The sequence below is a fragment of the Solanum dulcamara genome, chromosome 1 (assembly GCF_947179165.1).
Source record: "Solanum dulcamara chromosome 1, daSolDulc1.2, whole genome shotgun sequence".
Classification (NCBI taxonomy): domain Eukaryota; kingdom Viridiplantae; phylum Streptophyta; class Magnoliopsida; order Solanales; family Solanaceae; genus Solanum; species Solanum dulcamara.
In genome coordinates, this window is record NC_077237.1 from 37448800 (window position 1) to 37466956 (window position 18157).

General features: G+C 38.7%; 1 protein-coding gene across 2 annotated transcripts in view; it reads right to left on the reverse strand.

Moving 5' to 3' along the window:
• The window catches only part of LOC129884034 (uncharacterized), a 30653-nt gene extending 15778 nt beyond the window's left edge, over positions 1-14875 (reverse strand). The window contains exons 1-2 of one of the 2 annotated variants that reach the window (XM_055959145.1): positions 14633-14875; positions 798-831 (exon numbers count right to left, since the gene is read on the reverse strand). In XM_055959145.1, the coding sequence (XP_055815120.1) occupies positions 798-831; positions 14633-14776 (178 nt within the window). In that variant the 5' untranslated portion in view covers positions 14777-14875. Of the gene's footprint in view, positions 1-777; positions 832-14632 lie in introns of both variants that reach the window. The other variant, XM_055958581.1, reaches the window with a different exon arrangement.
• Positions 14876-18157: the final 3282 nt, after the last annotated feature.

Genomic DNA, 18157 nt, shown 5'->3' on the forward strand with positions numbered 1-18157 from the left:
AGATTAATGTCCAGTTAAATTTAACCATTAGTTCTGAACAAATTTGTATACAAGAGATCATTGCTGGTGCACATAATATCTGTGCAATAATTATGACCAAAAAGACTCGACTGCAAAATGTTACTTTTCAAAATAAATATAATTTGTCAACAAAGTAAGAAATTCATTGTCAAGGACTTAATTCCTCAGCATTGCTATGAAGAGATTGGAAAAGAAAAAGCTAGTCCCCTTTACTCCTGTAATACATTTGTAAAGCACCAATCCAGATATCTTCCTTAGATCAATACTACCCAGAAATAAGCCCATTCTGCTCCCACAGACAACATAAGAAATGGTATATGACAATAGATTCTAGACTTTAATCCAGCCATCTCTTCCCGTAATCATCACTCTTGCTAAAAGCTATGATACTTTTAAAAGAAGAATAATAAAGAAAGTGAAGCATCCTCCCTAGGCCCACAGGTATAACAACACCAGGTTAGAGTTGCATCACAATTCAAAACGAAGCAGAATTACTAAAAAAGTTACTGTTTAAGCTCTAATGAGCTGAAAGCAACTAGCATGCAATGATTGAAAGCTCAAGCACCTATAAAGATAAGTCGCAACACGACAAAAGCCCACTACAACAGTCACCTATAAAGCAAGAAATTCTTTTTTACTGGAAAAAGTTGAACCAATAGGCTACACATCTGTGACTCCATGTAATGCATTCCAAGAACCAAAAAGAACTAGACACAGAAATGAAAGCAGGAAAGGAATTAAAGAAGTGAAACTAACCAAGAGAGTACAGACGATACCAGTTGTTAAGCATATAGCAAAACCATAAAGCCTCTGTTGAAAAGAAAAAAGTTGAGCATAGTTGGTCACTGGTTACATATATCATAGTGCAGTTAGTTTTCCCATTCAATTTATGCAAGAAAATTCAGTATAGATGTATTGAAGCCTCACATTCTAAGATGAATAAAATTGAACACAGAGGATTTTATAGACCAACGGACAGTGGACATTTCCACTAATCACCATAGTTAGTTCTCCTTGGTTAAATCTCACTAAAAGCACGTGTTATATTTTCTTGAACATTTTTCATGTTGTAGTCATCACAAAGTAGATTCTTTTTAGCCCAATACTGACAATATAGGAGGCATACTAAAAGGAGAGAAGAAATCTGGAAACCCAATAAAGAAAATTGCATAATGAGAAACCCCGTTCACAAGTAAATACACACCAAAGCCACATGTCGGCATAAAATTAACAAGTCCATTCCTTAGGGATTGAGAACTTCCAGGCACTTTATCCAGCATTTGTGAATCCTCTCTTGTCTTTGGTGCCTATCTTACAAGGATTCTTCATTTTTTTATATGTAGCTATGTCTAATGAGTATTAAATGGTTGGGTTCTTCAAAGTACTTAAAGAACCGAAAAACATCATTATAAAATAATGCTGTGATTTCAGATGCTGCAACGTGCTTCAATGCAATGTCCAACATGACATGTGAGGAAGATATGAAGATGTCTTATACCTTATTTTCTTTTTTTTACAACCACTGGTACTTGTTTCCCAAATTGTCCAAAGATGGCCATCTGTTAAAGGCTTAAAGCAAACATGTTTCATTGGGGAGTTACACATGTGACTGACACTATAACATATGTTCATGTACACTCAACAAGGCCCATCCTAATCTACGTAAAGATTATTGACTTAGCCCTATGTTATCAACTTTATAATGGAGCGCATGATGTTAGACAATCACATGAACATTTCTGAATGACATTCTAATTAACCTACCTCTAATTACTAAGTTATAGTAATTTCATATATTTTTGGACTGTTTTGTGTTTTCATCCAAAATCTGAAATCTGATTACATCACATCAATGTTTAATGCAAAAATTGGTTAAATAATCAGAAGCCATATTGGATCAAATACAGTAGGTAAGACGGACAAAGTTGGCTCCTTGGAAACAACAATACCTATCATTTGGGAGCATATTGACATTAGTAAATAGTGTTCTTGATGGCATTACAACCTATCTAATGTCTCTGATCCCTATGCCAGCTAGTGTGGAGAAGAATATTGATAAGATCAGAAGGCAATTCCTATGGGAAGGTAATGCAGAAAGGAGGAACTTTCATTTAGTAAAATGGAGCATTGTGACAAAACATAAGAAGGAAGGGGATCTGGGAGTTAGAAATCTTAGAGCTCACTATCAAAACTTGCTATGTTAATGGCTATGAAAAAGGTTCCCTGGAAAGCAGTGGTAGAGGTGATTTATGGAAGATAGGGCTTTTAAGCACCTAAAGCAGTGAAGACTCCATATGGAGTAGGCAATGGAAGGATTCAACAAGTATGTTGTTTTGAGGGTAGGCAATGGGAAAAAGATCAGACTTTGGGAAGATAATTGGGATGGTTATGGTTTGCTGAAAATTCAATTTCCCAATTTGTACAGATTGACCTATAATCCGGAAGTCCTCTTAGCAGATATATTTATTGATTAAGAATGGAACTTCCAGTATAGAAAGAATCTCTTTGACAGGGAAATGCAAGAAGTTGATTCATTTATCCAAAAGATGCAATCAGTAGTGTTAATTCCAAATAGAGAAGATAGCCTTATCTGGGAAGCGAGTAAAAAAGGTTCTTTTACTGTCAGTCCATTCTATAAGATACTAAATGCTATTCAACCAGTGCAAGTACAAAAGTGGCCCTAGAGGATGATCTGGAAGACTACAGTCCCAACAAAAGCTGCCTTCTTTGGTTGGCTAGTTTCTCATGAAGCATGTCTAACACAAGAAAATTTGAATAAAAGGGGTTGGATAGTGTGCAGCGGATGCTACTTGTGTATCCGTGAACCATATTTTGTTGAATTGTAAATTTACTTGGCAGGTGTGAACTGTGTTCATAGCTAACTTTTGCATTCATTGAACAAGTCCTATGGCGTTCAGGAATGTGTTAGAGTGCTGGGAAACTGCATGTCCAGATGCATCCTTATAGAAGATCTGGAGAGCTACTCCTCTTAGCGTAGCTTGGACTATATGGAAAAAAAGAAATAAGAAGTGTTTTGAAGGCAAAAAGGAGCAGTTGCAGACTGTGAAATATAGTTGTTTGCACCACCTGTACTATTGGAAAGATGGAAATGTTGTTATGAATTTAGATAACAAGGTGGACATGCTAGATTGCTTAGGGTTCTAATGTAATCTAGCCTGCATTTTCTCAGTACTTTCTCATTATCATCTTGATACTACAACAACATACCCAATGTAGTGTAATCCCACAAGTGGGGTCTGGGGAGGATAGAGTATCATCTTGATACTGTTTTTAATAAAATCTTACCTTACCCAAAAAAAAAAAATCTCAAAGATATGAATTACTAACTATATCCACTGCATGTTTTTTTCATATGCTAACTATATGAACTGCATATTTTCTTCATATCCTCTAAAGATTACATGTTGTATATTTTAAGTACTCCCTCCGTCCCAATTTATGTGTCAGTGCCTGACTAGACACGAAGTTTAAGAAAGACCGACTTTTGAGACTTGTAGTATAAAACAAGCTTTAGATATTTGTATGGATATAAATTAAGAAAGGGTAAAATAATGGAAGTTTAATGATAAATTGTTTCTAAATAGGGAAGTATGACACTCTTTTTGGACAGACTAAAACAAAAAGTATGACACATTAATTGGCACAGAGGGAGTATATCGGCATCCATAAATATCAAAGTATTAAACCAGGATTCAGCAGTACCATATCACTTCTTGATACATCATGCCTCTTGAGATCAACATTAAAAAGTTTGTTATTCAAACAAATTGACTATGCTGTTAGTGTCTTCCGAAGATCATCTAGTTACTTCAATTTTTCTTTTAACTTATCATCCATCCTAATTGAGCAATTAATTCTCGGTTACCTACAAAAAAGTTCACATTGTTGAACCTTGTAAGGAGGTTGAAAGGGAAGTGTAGGACCCCGGAAGTTGGAAAGTCCTAAAACGAGGAACAAAGGATGAAATCTAAGAAAAATGCAGAAACTGGCACCAGTGATGACCAAAGAAGGCCATCACGGGCCGTGGTGAGCACCATGCCTTTTGGTGAGCCACCGTGGCGGGGATTCAGAAACTCGGACCTGCAGGAAAGGGACCACGATGAGGAACTACGGACCGCGGTGAGCACCACGGACTGTAGTGCCCTCTGTGGTGACCCCTCCCCTAAGGCCCCGGGAAACTTTCCAAGGCAAGGACCACGGACGACCACCACGGGCCGTATATTAGTCTTTTCCTGTGTTTTAAGGGGTATTTTAGTCTTTTCCTGTGTTTTATGATCAAAGTGTGGTCGTTTTGGGGACTGAATTGACCTATCTACAAGATCTAAACTATCCCAAACCCCTCATTTCTTACACTTAGACTCAAAAACACAGTTTTTTTCTCTCAAGTTCTCCCAAGGGTTTCAAGCCAAGTTAGGATTTCATTTCAAGATATCTTCAAGTCTCCATTATTTTCAAGCTTGCATTAGGGATTCATTCCCCAAGGTATGTGGGTCTCATTCATGGGTTCTTCCACCCATGAAGCCCAAATGTTTTCCAACTTCATAGTTCAATTCAATGGTGGAATCTTATGGATTTTTATGCTATGACTCCAAATGCATGGATTGTTGTTTATTTAAAGTTTACTTATCTATCTTAGTCTATATTGACTCTTAATTGCATGAAATTGATGATTTTATTAAAGATCCCTATATGAAGGCATGAAAGGGTTTTTAAGGTGTTTTGGTGGGTTGTTTCAAAGATATCTAAATTGATGCATTTCATTACTCTCATGTACGCTAGCATTGTTTTAAATGATTTAAAGGTTGAATGAATAGAACCCACCTAGTTTTGCTATGTTCTCATTGAGGTTTGAATTGAAAGCTTCGACTCCAAAATAAATGTTTATGAAAGCAAATGTTTATGATTAAAGGGAGTCTCAAGAAATGAAAGATTGATGAAATGATTATGAAATGATGCACTCCACTTGTGTGAATCAAATTAAAGTTTTTATGAGCTATTCTACCGAATGATGTTTTGATAGTCTAAAGCTATGTAAATGACTATGTTCTTATTATATAAACTATTCCGTGGGACTGACTTAGCACCGAATGAGGCATTGAGCTGGAATTCGGTAAGGGAATCCTAGTAGCAACTCCTTGTCTCATTAACTATGTGCCAACATAGGAGCCCTTGTAGGCTTAGGCTAGTAGATCCACAAATAGCCCTTAAATTTAAAGTTAAAGAAATGAATGAAGTTGACGGAGTTCTACCCGGCAAGTAGTCTCCCCGTGCCAACGTAGGGGTTTATGTTGGATTCCATGTAATAGCTCGCATGGTCTTAAATGTCAGTTACAGTCATCATCCCACAAATGAATATTTCAAATGTTATTCTCATGATTGATTATGCATGCATTACACTATGTCTCATACTTCATTAATGTTCAAACGTTCCTTTAATGTCCATGCATGCCTACATACTTAGTACATTCAAAGTATTAACGCATAATCTTTTGCATACATAATATCACCATGTAAGGACCGGCGTTGCTCCACATTCAGCTCCACGTGGCTAGTTTGATCGTTGAAAGCTACTACCTTGGTGAGTTCCCATGTTTCGGGAACAATACCCCTTTACCTTTCTAGCTTATGATTTGTATAGACGTTCGGATTCCTTTCAGTACTTAGTTTCATTTATTATGAGGGTGAGCTAAGGACATGTCTTAGCTCCTGTCAAGTCTAAAGTAATAGAGGTATTGTTGGACAAATAGACGATGTTTGATGTTGTGTATCACTTTCATGCTATGTTGTTTTCCCTTAGTCCTATTATCCTCATTTATTTCCACTTATTCTTGGATGTCATTACCTATGAAAAGCTAAATGAATGCTAAGAGGCTTGGGTGAGGTACCTCCGGGTGCCTCATTCGCCGTGTCACGCCTAGGCCCTAGGCTTGGGTTATGACAAACTTGGTATCAAAGCTCTAGGTTATTAATGGTTCTCGGAGTCCAACATACCACGTCGAATAGGGTCTTGTTTATGGTTGTGAAGCGCACCACAACTATGAATAGGAGACTATGGGATGTTGAGGAAAGTTTTCACTTCTTTCAAATTCATGTCATGCACTAGAGTGTCCTAAGATTTCCTCTAACTAACAAACCATTTTGTGTTCTCTAGATAATGCTTCGAGGAAGAGCACCTCCACCTAGAGCAAGGGTTGATAATGAGGACCAAGCCCCTCTGGTTCTCGAAGCTCCACATCATGAGGAGGGAGTGACCTAGGCAGAATTCCGAAATATTATCACATTGTTGGCTCAAGCTGTAGCCAACCAAGGGAATCAAGGTGTTCCTATTCCTCCTCAAGTGCCTACTCCGGCTTCTAGGATTCGGAACTTCAAGAGAATGAATCTGCCCGAGCTCGATGGTTCTAAGGTAGATGAGGACCCTATGGAGTTTATTGAGAAGGTTTACCAAATTCTGGCTATAATGGGTGTGCCCCAAATGAGAAGGCCGAGCTAGTGGCCTATGAACTCAAAGGCGTGGCAAGGGTTTGGTATGAGCAATGGGTTGTGGAGAGGGGCGAAGATATGGAGCCTATAGGATGGGAAGAGTTCAAGAGTGCCTTCCTAAACCATTTCTTTCCGTTAGAACTAAGGGAGGCAAAGATCCAAGAATTCATCAATCTTCGCCCAGGGGCATGAGTGTGAGAGAATATGCCCTCAAGTTCACCAAATTGTCTAAATATGCTCCTTTCATGGTCTTCGATCCAAGGGCAAGGATGAGCAAGTTTATTTCCGGTGTTTCTAGTTTGGTATCCAAAGAGTGCAAGACGGCCATGTTGGTCAAGGAGATGGATATCTCCCAACTCATGACTTATGCGGAACAAATTAAGGAAGAAAAGTTGAGGGAGAGGTCAAGAGGGTTCAAGAAGGCTACAGTTGATGGTGGAGGGTTCAATCCTCAAAGGTCCCGCTATGGTGGTAGTGGAAAGGGCCAAGGTGGGCAACGGTTTGTAGGACAAGGTTCCACCAATACTCCTCCAAGGTTCAACAAGGACAAGAGTGCTAACCTGATGGTTCCAAGAGAGAATGTTGGTGCTCAAGCTTTCCCCGCTTGCAAGAAGTGTGGAAGGACTCACAAAGGGGAATGCTTAGCCGACTCCAATGCATGCTAGAGAGAATGTTGGTGCTCAAGCTTTCCCCGCTTGCAAGAAGTGTGGAAGGACTCACAAAGGGGAATGCTTAGCCGACTCCAATGCATGCTTCAAATATGGTAAATCGGGACACCATGCTAGATATTGTAGAGGTGGTGGTGGTAGGCCTCAAGGACAAATTGCTCAAGGACAACAAGCTCAAGAAGGTGGCTAACGCACCAACCGCTTTTATGCCTTGCATGGGAGACAAGAGGTTGAGGAAGCACCCAATGTTGTTACCGGTATGTTAAAGGTCTTTGCTTTTGATGTATATGCATTATTAGATCCGGATGCAAATTTGTTGTTTGTTACTCCATTCCTAGCTAATAAGTTTGGTGTGTCACCCGAAATGTTAATGAGCCCTATTTGGTGTCTACTCCCGTTGGTGAGTCGCTTGTTGCTAGAAAAGTCTATAAGTGTTGTCCCTTGTCGATCTTGCATAAAGTTGTTCCTTGTGATCTCATTGAGCTTGACATGGTAGATTTTGATGTTATACTTAGGATGGATTGATTACATGCATCTTATGCTTCCATAGATTGTAGGACTCGTTGAGTCAAGTTTCAATTCCCAAATGAATCTATTCTTGAATGGAAGAGTCAAAATTTGGTAGTGAAGGGTAGGTTCATTTCTTGTCTTAAAGCCCGAAAATTGATTGCTAAAGGTTGCGTTTACCACATTGTGAAGGTTAGGGATGTCGACTCCAAAGTCCTTCTCTTGAGTCGGTTCTCGTAGTTAATGAGTTTCTCGATGTCTTCCCCGATGACCTTCCCGGTATCCCTCCCAAAAGAAAAGTTGATTTTGGTATCGATCTCCTCCTCGATACCCAACCTATCTCTATTCCTCCCTACCGAATGGCCCCGACAGAATTAAAAGAGTTAAAGGAACAATTGAAGGACTTGTTAGAGAAAGGGTTCATAAGGCCACGTATTTCACCATGGGGTGCTCCCGTGTTGTTTGTAAGGATGAAGGATGGGTCGCTTCAGATGTGCATAGATTACCGTCAATTGAACAAGGTGACCATTAAGAACAAGTACCCAATTCCTAGGATAGATGATTTGTTTAATCAATTGCAAGGAGCAAGTCAGTCTGAAAGATTGATCTCCGGTCTTGCTATCATCAACTAAGGGTAAGTGAGTGTGACATTCCCAAGATGACATTTGGAACACGGTATGGTCACTTTGAGTTTGTGGTGATGTCGTTTGGGTTGACGAATGTGCCGGCAAAGTTTATAGATCTAATGAATAGGGTGTTCAAACCGTACCTTGATACTTTTGTGGTGGTCTTCATTGATGACATCTTGATTTACTCTCGGGTGAGGAAGAACATAAGAATCACTTGAGGGTTGTGCTTCAAACCTTGAGGGAAAGGCAATTGTTTGCCAAATTTAGTAAGTGCAAATTTTGGTTGAAAGAGGTGGCGTTTCTTCGTCACATAGTGTCTGGTGATGGGATCGAGGTTGATCCTAAGAAAACGGAGACGGTCAAGAATTGGCCTAGACCCTTGTCTCCTTCAGATATTAGGAGCTTTTTGGGTCTAGCCGGGCACTATAGAAGATTTTTGAAGGATTCTCTTCTCTCATCCCCTATGACGAAATTGATCTCAAAGAAGGCAAAATTTATATGGATGAATGATTGTGAAAAGAGTTTCCAAACTTTGAAAGATCAACTTACCTCCGCTCCTATTTTGACTCTACCGAAAGGATTAGAAGGGTTTGTGGTGTATTGTGATGCTTCAAAGATTAGTTTGGGTTGTGTCTTGATGCAAAACGGTAAGGTTATAGCCTATGCTTCTAGACAATTGAAAGTGCATGAGCGTAACTACCCTACCCATGATCTTGAGTTAGCGGCCGTTGTATTTACTTTAAAGATTTGGCGGCATTATCTCTATGGGGTACATGTGGATGTGTTCACCAATCACAAAAGTCTCCAATATGTGTTCACCCAAAAGGACTTCAATCTAAGGCAAAGGAGGTGGCTTGAACTCCTCAAAGACTATGACATGAGTGTGCATTACCATCCAGGTAAGGCCAATGTTGTTGTTGATGCACTTAGTAGAGTATCTATGGAGAGTGTGGCTCATGTGGATGAAGGAAAAAGGGAGTTGGTGAAAGATGTTCATCGGTTGGCTAGGTTAGGGGTGAAGTCGAGTGGTTCCGATGATGGTGGTATGTTGGTTCATAACGGGTCCGAATCATCTTTGATGATGGATGTTAAGTCAAAACAAGACCTTGATCCGACATCTGTAGAGTTAAAGAAGTTGATGAAGGAAAAGAAGGTAGAGGTTTTTTCAAAAGGGGGAGATAGGGTACTACACTACCAAGGTCAGTTATGTTTTCGGGATGTGGATGCCCTAAGGAGTTTAATCTTGAAGGAGACTCATAATTCTTTATATTCTATTCATCCCGGTTTAACAAAAATGTACCAAGACTTAAAAGAGTTTTATTGGTGGGGTGGCATGAAAAGGGACATAGCGAGGTTCGTGGCCGAATGCCTAAATTTCCAACAAGTTAAGGCCGAACACCAGAGACCGGGTGGCCTAGCACAAGACATTGAAATTCCTACTTGGAAGTGGGAAGGTGTGAATATCGATTTTGTAGTGGGTTTGCCTCGTACTTGGAAGCATCATGACTCGATTTGGGTGATTGTTGATAGAATGACAAAGTCGGCTCACTTCCTACCGGTCAAGACATCTTATAGTGCCGAAGATTATGCTAAGTTGTATATTCGGGAGTTGGTGAGATTGCATGGTGTGCCATTGTCAATTATTTCGGATCGTGGAACTCAATTCACTTCTCATTTTTGGAGATTGTTTCAAAGGGGTTTTGGTACTAAAGTGAAGCCAAGTACCGCATTCCATCCTCAAACCGATGGGCAAGCCGAATAGATAATTTCAACACTAGAGGATATGTTAAGGGCTTGTGTGTTGGAGTTCAAGGGAGGTTGGGATGACCATCTACAGCTTGTTGAGTTCACCTATAATAATAGCTATCACTCACATATTGAGATGGCACCATTTGAAGCTTTGTATGGGAGACGATGTAGGTCTCCGATTGGTTGGTTCGAAGTAGGTGAGATGACCTTGTTGGGTCCCGATTTGGTGCTTGATGCTTTGGAGACGGTGAGAGTCATTAGAGAAAGGTTGAAGACGGCTCAAAGTCGTCAAAAGTCCTATTCCGATACTAGGAGAAGGGATCTTGAGTTTAATATGGATGATTGGGTATACTTAAAGGTTTCACCATGAAGGGTGTAGTTCGATTTGGTAAGAAGGGAAAATTGAGCCCTAGGTATGTAAGGCCTTATAGAATCTTGAGACGTGTTGGTAAGGTTGCTTATGAGTTCGAATTGCCATTGAAAATGACTATGGTTCATCATGTGTTCCATGTGTCTATGTTGAGGAAATGTGTGGGTGATCCTAGTTCCATTGTCCCATTGGAAGTAGTGAATGTTAAAGAAAACTTGACCTATTAAGAGGTTCCGATTGAAATTTTGGACCGGCAAGTTAAGATATTGAGGAACAAAGAAAGTTGCATCCGTCAAAGTCCTTTGGAGAAATCAACAAGGTGAAAGCGCTACATGGGAAGCGAAAGCGAAAGCGGATATGATGAAGCGTTTCTTTCATTTTAATCAAGCCTAAGGTACTAAGTTATTCATGTTCAAATGTTTAAGACTCCGATGTTTTAGATTTTCCTAAGTCCTCATATGCATGCATGTTCATGAAGTTGAGTTTTAAAGTCATGTTTTATGCTAAGTTTAAAGATCAAGAGTTTTATGCATTTTGAGTGTCATTGTATTCATGTTGGGCTGCTAGTCCTCGTGTCATGTCCTTTTCTATGCTAATGATTCTCATTCGAGGACGAATGTTCCTAAGGGAGAGATATTATAAGACCCCGAAAGTTGGAAAGCCCTAAAATGAGGAACAAAGGATGAAATCTCAGGAAAATGCAGAAACTAGCACTAGTGATGACCACGGAAGGCCATCACGGGCCGTGGTGAGCACCACGCACGGTGGGGATTCAGAGACTCATACCTACAGGGAAGGGACCATGATGAGGGACCACGAGCCGCGGTGAGCAACATGGACCGTGGTGACCCCTCCCCTAAGGCCCCAGGAAACTTTCCAAGGCAAGGACCACGGACAACCACCACAGGCCGTGGAGCTCTTCACGGACCGTGGTGTGTTTTCGTGGTGGTTACTCTGCAGGCCTTCTGTAGGACCTACATCACGACCACGTGTCACGAGCCAAGATGCCCTCCACGGACCGTGAAGGTCTCCATGGAGGAAGTTCAGAGACTCCATATAGACTTTCAAAATCTTTCTCCAAGTCAACATCACGGGACACAACCACGAACCGTGAAGGTCCCCGCGAAGCCTAGTCCTGCCAGATTTAAAAAGGGTATTTTAATTTTTTTCCTGTGTTTTATGATCAAGGTGTGGTCATTTTGGGGCCTGAATTGACCTGTCTAAAAGCCTTAAACTATCCCAAACCCCTCATTTCTTACACTTAGACTCAAAAACACAGTTTTTTTCTCTCAAGTTCTCCCAAGGGTTTCAAGCCAAGTTAGGATTTCATTTCAAGATATCTTCAAGTCTCCATTATTTTCAAGCTTGCATTAGGGATTCATTCCCCAAGGTATGTGGGTCTCATTCATGGGTTCTTCCACCCATGAAGCCCAAATGTTTTCCAACTTCATAGTTCAATTCAATGGTGGAATCTTATGGATTTTTATGCTATGACTCCAAATGCATGGATTGTTGTTTATTTAAAGTTTACTTATCTATCTTAGTCTATATTGACTCTTAATTGCATGAAATTGATGATTTTATTAAAGATCCCTATATGAAGGCATGAAAGGGTTTTTAAGGTGTTTTGGTGGGTTGTTTCAAAGATATCTAAATTGATGCATTTCATTACTCTCATGTACGCTAGCATTGTTTTAAATGATTTAAAGGTTGAATGAATAGAACCCACCTAGTTTTGCTATGTTCTCATTGAGGTTTGAATTGAAAGCTTCGACTCCAAAATAAATGTTTATGAAAGCAAATGTTTATGATTAAAGGGAGTCTCAAGAAATGAAAGATTGATGAAATGATTATGAAATGATGCACTCCACTTGTGTGAATCAAATTAAAGTTTTTATGAGCTATTCTACCGAATGATGTTTTGATAGTCTAAAGCTATGTAAATGACTATGTTCTTATTATATAAACTATTCCGTGGGACTGACTTAGCACCGAATGAGGCATTGAGCTGGAATTCGGTAAGGGAATCCTAGTAGCAACTCCTTGTCTCATTAACTATGCACCAACATAGGAGTCCTTGTAGGCAAGCTAGTGGTTCCACAAATAGCTCTTAAAGTTAAAGTTAAAGAAATGAATGAAGTTGACGAAGTTCTACCCGGAAAGTAGTCTCCCCATGCCAAACGTAGGGGCTTGTGTTGGATTTCATGTAATAGCTCGCATGGTCTTAAATGTCAGTTACAGTCATCATCCCACAAATGAATATTTCAAATGTTATTCTCATGATTGATTATGCATGCATTACACTATGTCTCATACTTCATTAATGTTCAAACGTTCCTTTAATGTCCATGCATGCCTACATACTTAGTACATTCAAAGTATTAACGCATAATCTTTTGCATACATAATATCACCATGTAAGGACCGGCGTTGCTCCACATTCAGCTCCACGTGGCTAGTTTGATCGTTGAAAGCTACTACCTTGGTGAGTTCCCATGTTTCGGGAACAATACCCCTTTACCTTTCTAGCTTATGATTTGTATAGACGTTCGGATTCCTTTCAGTACTTAGTTTCATTTATTATGAGGGTGAGCTAAGGACATGTCTTAGCTCCTGTCAAGTCTAAAGTAATAGAGGTATTGTTGGACAAATAGACGATGTTTGATGTTGTGTATCACTTTCATGCTATGTTGTTTTCCCTTAGTCCCATTATCCTCATTTATTTCCACTTATTCTTGGATGTCATTACCTATGAAAAGCTAAATGAATGCTAAGAGGCTTGGGTGAGGTACCTCCGGGTGTCTCATTCGTCATGTTACGCCTAGGCCCTATGCTTGGGTCGTGACAGGAAGCATACAATGTTTCAAGGTGATGGGATAAGATTGTGAAGATTCATCTGTATAAACTTTCTACATTGGTTGAATTTATCCTCCTTAGTTCTCTCAAGGATTCATACAAATGAGCCCACATTTGGGATCCAATCTCTTGAGCTCTTACCAATCTTAAAATTTATTGTTTCCCCTGATACAAGTGCTTTAATTATGAAGTCGTCTAAAACAGAGACACAGAAACCCCCTGCTCAGAATATCCCTAGATAGAGATATTTTCAGTAATATTTAACTACTAACTACAGCATTTTATTTTTCAGACAGCTTAGTTAACAAGTATATTCCGTTTTCCAATATGCTAAACAGGTATATCTATTAGAAAAATCTACTAACCCATTCAGTGACCTTCCCATTATGTTATTCGAGTACCATTCCAGCAGCCAGAAAGATATTTCTTTAGCATGTAGCGTTTCACCAAGCAGGATAGGTCAAGTGAGTTAAAAGCACAATTCCAGGATTTTACCATTGCTAGAGTTTCTAGAATTTCTTCCATTCTTCTAAATTTCGCTAGTTCTAGCTCTAAATTCAAGTCATCATACACAAAGTACTTACAATAATTATTTTAACCTAATAGCATTGAGGTACTTGTACAAACCTCTTTACAGTACATCTACTTTGAAACAGAAGCTGGTCAACGAAAAGTTGGTTAACTTATGTCAAGTTATCAATCCCAACACATTTTTTTCTCTCATTAAAGGAACTGTTAAGACAATATTTGATCAAAGTTCTCAAGAAAAAACTTTGGAAAAGAAGTCTGTGAAAGTTGAATGTCTTTTAATAGAAATCTAAGCTACCCCCACCTACACTTCCACCCCGGACCCCCAAAAAGCTTTCCCCAAGACAGATCTAAATGGCTCGTTATTAGACAATCACCTAGTCACAAACTTAACGCGAGGAAAATAGTTTTCATTCCCAGTTTCACAATTTGAATATGCATTTATGGTCTCGAGTCCTAGTATATCCAATACAAAAATGCACAAGGTTTAGGGACATTCAGATATTCCACACGTTTTTAGCTATTTAGGTTATTTTAAGGGATCCATTTGAAGTATCTATTGCTCATACTCATGTCATGAAACACAGTAATAATGAATTGATGTGCATTTTAGCTCAAAAATGTAACCAATTAAAGAGAGAAATACTATTTCTACCGAATCAACATTAGATCATACAATAAGTCCACCGCAACCAAAAAAATTACTTGGTATTGAATTATAAGACTATGACAACCGAAAGGATTGAAGAGAAAATGAAATTACCCATTTACTGGGAATGAAATTTAAGAATAACGGTTACCTGTTTGGTAGATAAAGTGCAGTTGCGATTCAAATCATCCATGAAAGCAAATGAAGATTCTTGCTGAGGAGCTGCTGCTTCATCTTCTACATCCATTCCCACCAACATTTTCATCTTCTCCAATGTCTGGTTCATTTTCTCCATTTTTTCTAATCTCACCCTCTAAGGATGAAAGACGGGCAAGTAGCAGTATCAAGAAAAGACAGGTAAAAACACCTCGAGTCTCAATTAAAGAACCGAATAGACGCGCATAAGTGGGCGGGGCGGGATGGGATGGGTATTGGGTTGAAATTAGTTACATTTTTTAGAGGTCAAACCCGTGCCCTAAAGTTGGTATCAACTTTCGCTTACACACCTAAATCATGAGATGTTCATTTTATACAGCTCAAGTAAGGTCCTGATATGTTATTTTGATACTTTATGCTGACTTGGCATATTGTGTGTATTATTTTTTAAAAAAAAATTCTTGTTCTTCTTCTTCTCCATTTTCTAAAAGTTTTCCTCCATAGCTTTGGACCTTGATTTTGTAATCTCATTGTCATTGCCTAGATCTAGTTTTTTCTTTTTCTTCCATTGTTAATTAGTAATTGATTTTTTAAAAGTAACAATTCAGAGCCAACATTTACTCTCAACATTCACGGTCAACATTTACTCTCAACATTCTCAAATTTCATTTGCAATAATATACTCTTTCTATACATCATAATTCCCTATTCCTATTTTACCCTTTTTGAAATAATATACTCTTTCTATACATCATAATTCCCTATTCCTGTTTTACCCTTTGAGTTTACTTTTTCGCATTAGTATCAGAATCAGCCATGGCGGAAAGTTCCACTCAGATCAAATCAGATGCTATATTCGATCAAATGAAACTTCATCTTTCTACCCAGCAGCTATTATAACTCAAATCACATACGATCCGACCCAGTTCAAAGGCAACAAAGATGCCGGATTTGAGATACTAGTCAATTACATCGGCCTATTGGGTACTCCCCAAAACTCTAAACTTAAAAAATCGCCATGACAACCCTTTTAATCACCAAATAGTCGGAGAAAATCGCGATGACTACACCGGTGGTGACTAAGAGTGGTGACGGAGAAAACAAAAATGTAATCTCCAACACTAGATTTCAACATTTAAACCTGGAAATTAGCAACATAAACTAACATAACAGTTAGTACTAACTAAGAATTGAATGAAAATCAAGAAAAATTGAACTTTCATATTCTTACCTAGGATTTTGATCATTGAAATGAAGAAGATAAAATGGGTTTTTGAACTGAAGAAGAGAAAATGGAGTTGAAAATCAACTTTTGACCCTTTAAATCTTAAAGCTATATGATGTGTAAAGAAGACAGTGTTGGCATAATATAATTGATCAACTAATCCATGTGGACGAAAGTGTAATACACGCTCTTAACTCCAACTTCAGATTATTTAAAAAGTGTCAAAATGACACATCAGGACCTTACTTGAGGTGTCTAAAATGAACATCTTTTGGTTTAGGTGTCTAAGTGAAAGTTGGTGCCAACTTTAGGGGGATACCGATGGGTTTGGCCGTTTTTAAAATTGATGCCGGGGTAGATTTATGTGGGTTTTTTTTTTTGGTAACCAGGGATAATTTCGTTAAATAACTTTAGGATACTACAAAAGGAATTGAAATAGTACTATTAGCATCAATAATAGAAACTATATTGCTAGCATCTCTATTAGTATTGCTGTTATCCATCACACTAAGGTTGCCTAAGGTTGCTAGTTTAGTATAGGTAGACAATGATATTGATCTAGTAGATACTACTCCGTCTTTGTCTACACGCAAAATGGGATAAGCCTTTTCTGGAGGAGCTACCAAAATAGGGAGTTGATTGACGATACTTAGATTAGATTGCAACCTTTTTTGGCCAAAAAGACAGCTAGTTGTTGGCTTGGCAAAAGCTATGGCGGGCCATTAGATTCCCTAGCCTCCTCAACAATGACCTGCATGAATCCCAACATAGAGTGATAAATGGGGTGAGTGAAGAAGTTCAATTACCTCAGTGGAGTCAGTTTCAACTTCGATTGGTATCATTTCTCTGTCGAGGGCCAGCTGTAAACCAAGTACTAGGGCCTGAAATTCCACCAAAGTGTGGGTAAAAACACTTATTTTTTTTATAAAAATCAATAACCTAATTATCATTTGGATCTCTAACAACTCTGCCAAGTCCTCCTATTTGGTTTTTTTTTATGAATACACCATCCATAGTAGCTTATAATAATTAACAGTAGAGGGGGACCAATAGATTAAAATTTCTTTTTTAAGGGAGTTATGAGCAGGAGAGGTGTTCAAGAGCTTAAACTCAAACGCATACATCATAATCAGCCAAAGTAGTGCAGATGGAGTAATAATGGGGTCTTTTGCAAAAACTTTTTGGTTTCTTTGCAACCAAATGTGGCATAAAGCAAAAGGGTAAAAATCTTTCCAAGTAAGATTATTATCATTATTATTAAGGGATATGTCCAGATCATAGAGGTTTTGAAGCTAGTGGAGTTGGGTATTGGCGATATGATGTAACCTCATATCTAGCCAGAATTTCTTAACCAAATGGCATTCCAAGAATATGTGAGTGATAGTTTCAGTTACGATATGGTAGGTTCAACAAGAAGGATCAGCAGTGAACCCTAAATGGTGAAGGTACGAATTAGGGAGGACTCTATTATATGAACATAACCATAAGAAGTGCAAGCGACCAAATCCATTAGAAAGAGTAATCAGTTCCGTTATCTGGATCTATTCTTAATATCATCAGGAATGGCTATAGAAAGACTATCCAGTTCCAGTTACCATTATTCAAAATGTTAGAAAGCTTGATAGTATTTTCATTATAGTTTAAGGGTCCTTAGATTAGAGTTCTAAACGGGGGAGTATTAGGAATCCAACTATATTTTCAGAAATCAATGACTTTCCTTGAGCCCGGGGACCAAGCTACACCTTTAGCGCATAGCTTACCTCCAATCAGAATATTACACCAAATAAAGGAGGAGCTAGTTTGAGAAGTCCTAGAACCATATTTACTAATCAGAGTGCAAGCCCACAGGGATTTATAATTGGTGAGAAGTCTCTAGACGAGACTGTCCATACTAGCGAGGTTTTTATCAAGGGAATTTGAAATTCCCAGGCCTCCATTGCACTAGGGCTTTGTCATTAAGTCCCAGTTAATGTAGTGTAATTTCCTTTTTTGAGTATTAGAGCCCCAAAGGAAGTCCTTCTAGATCTTATCTATGTCCTTACAGATACTCTATGGAAGGATAAAGTATTGCATAGTGTAGGATGGAATAGCATCTAGATTTGATTTGATGAAAGTTAGGCGATCTGCCAAACTAAGGGAATTTAGTTTCCATTTAGAAAATTTACCTCTCAAATTGTGCAAAATGTATTGGAAGTCCCGAGGCTTAGGATTCTTCTTAAGAATTGGGAAACCTACATACCTGCCAAAATTATCAGTGTAATGTATTTAGAGGAGCATTTGGACCTGATACGAGTA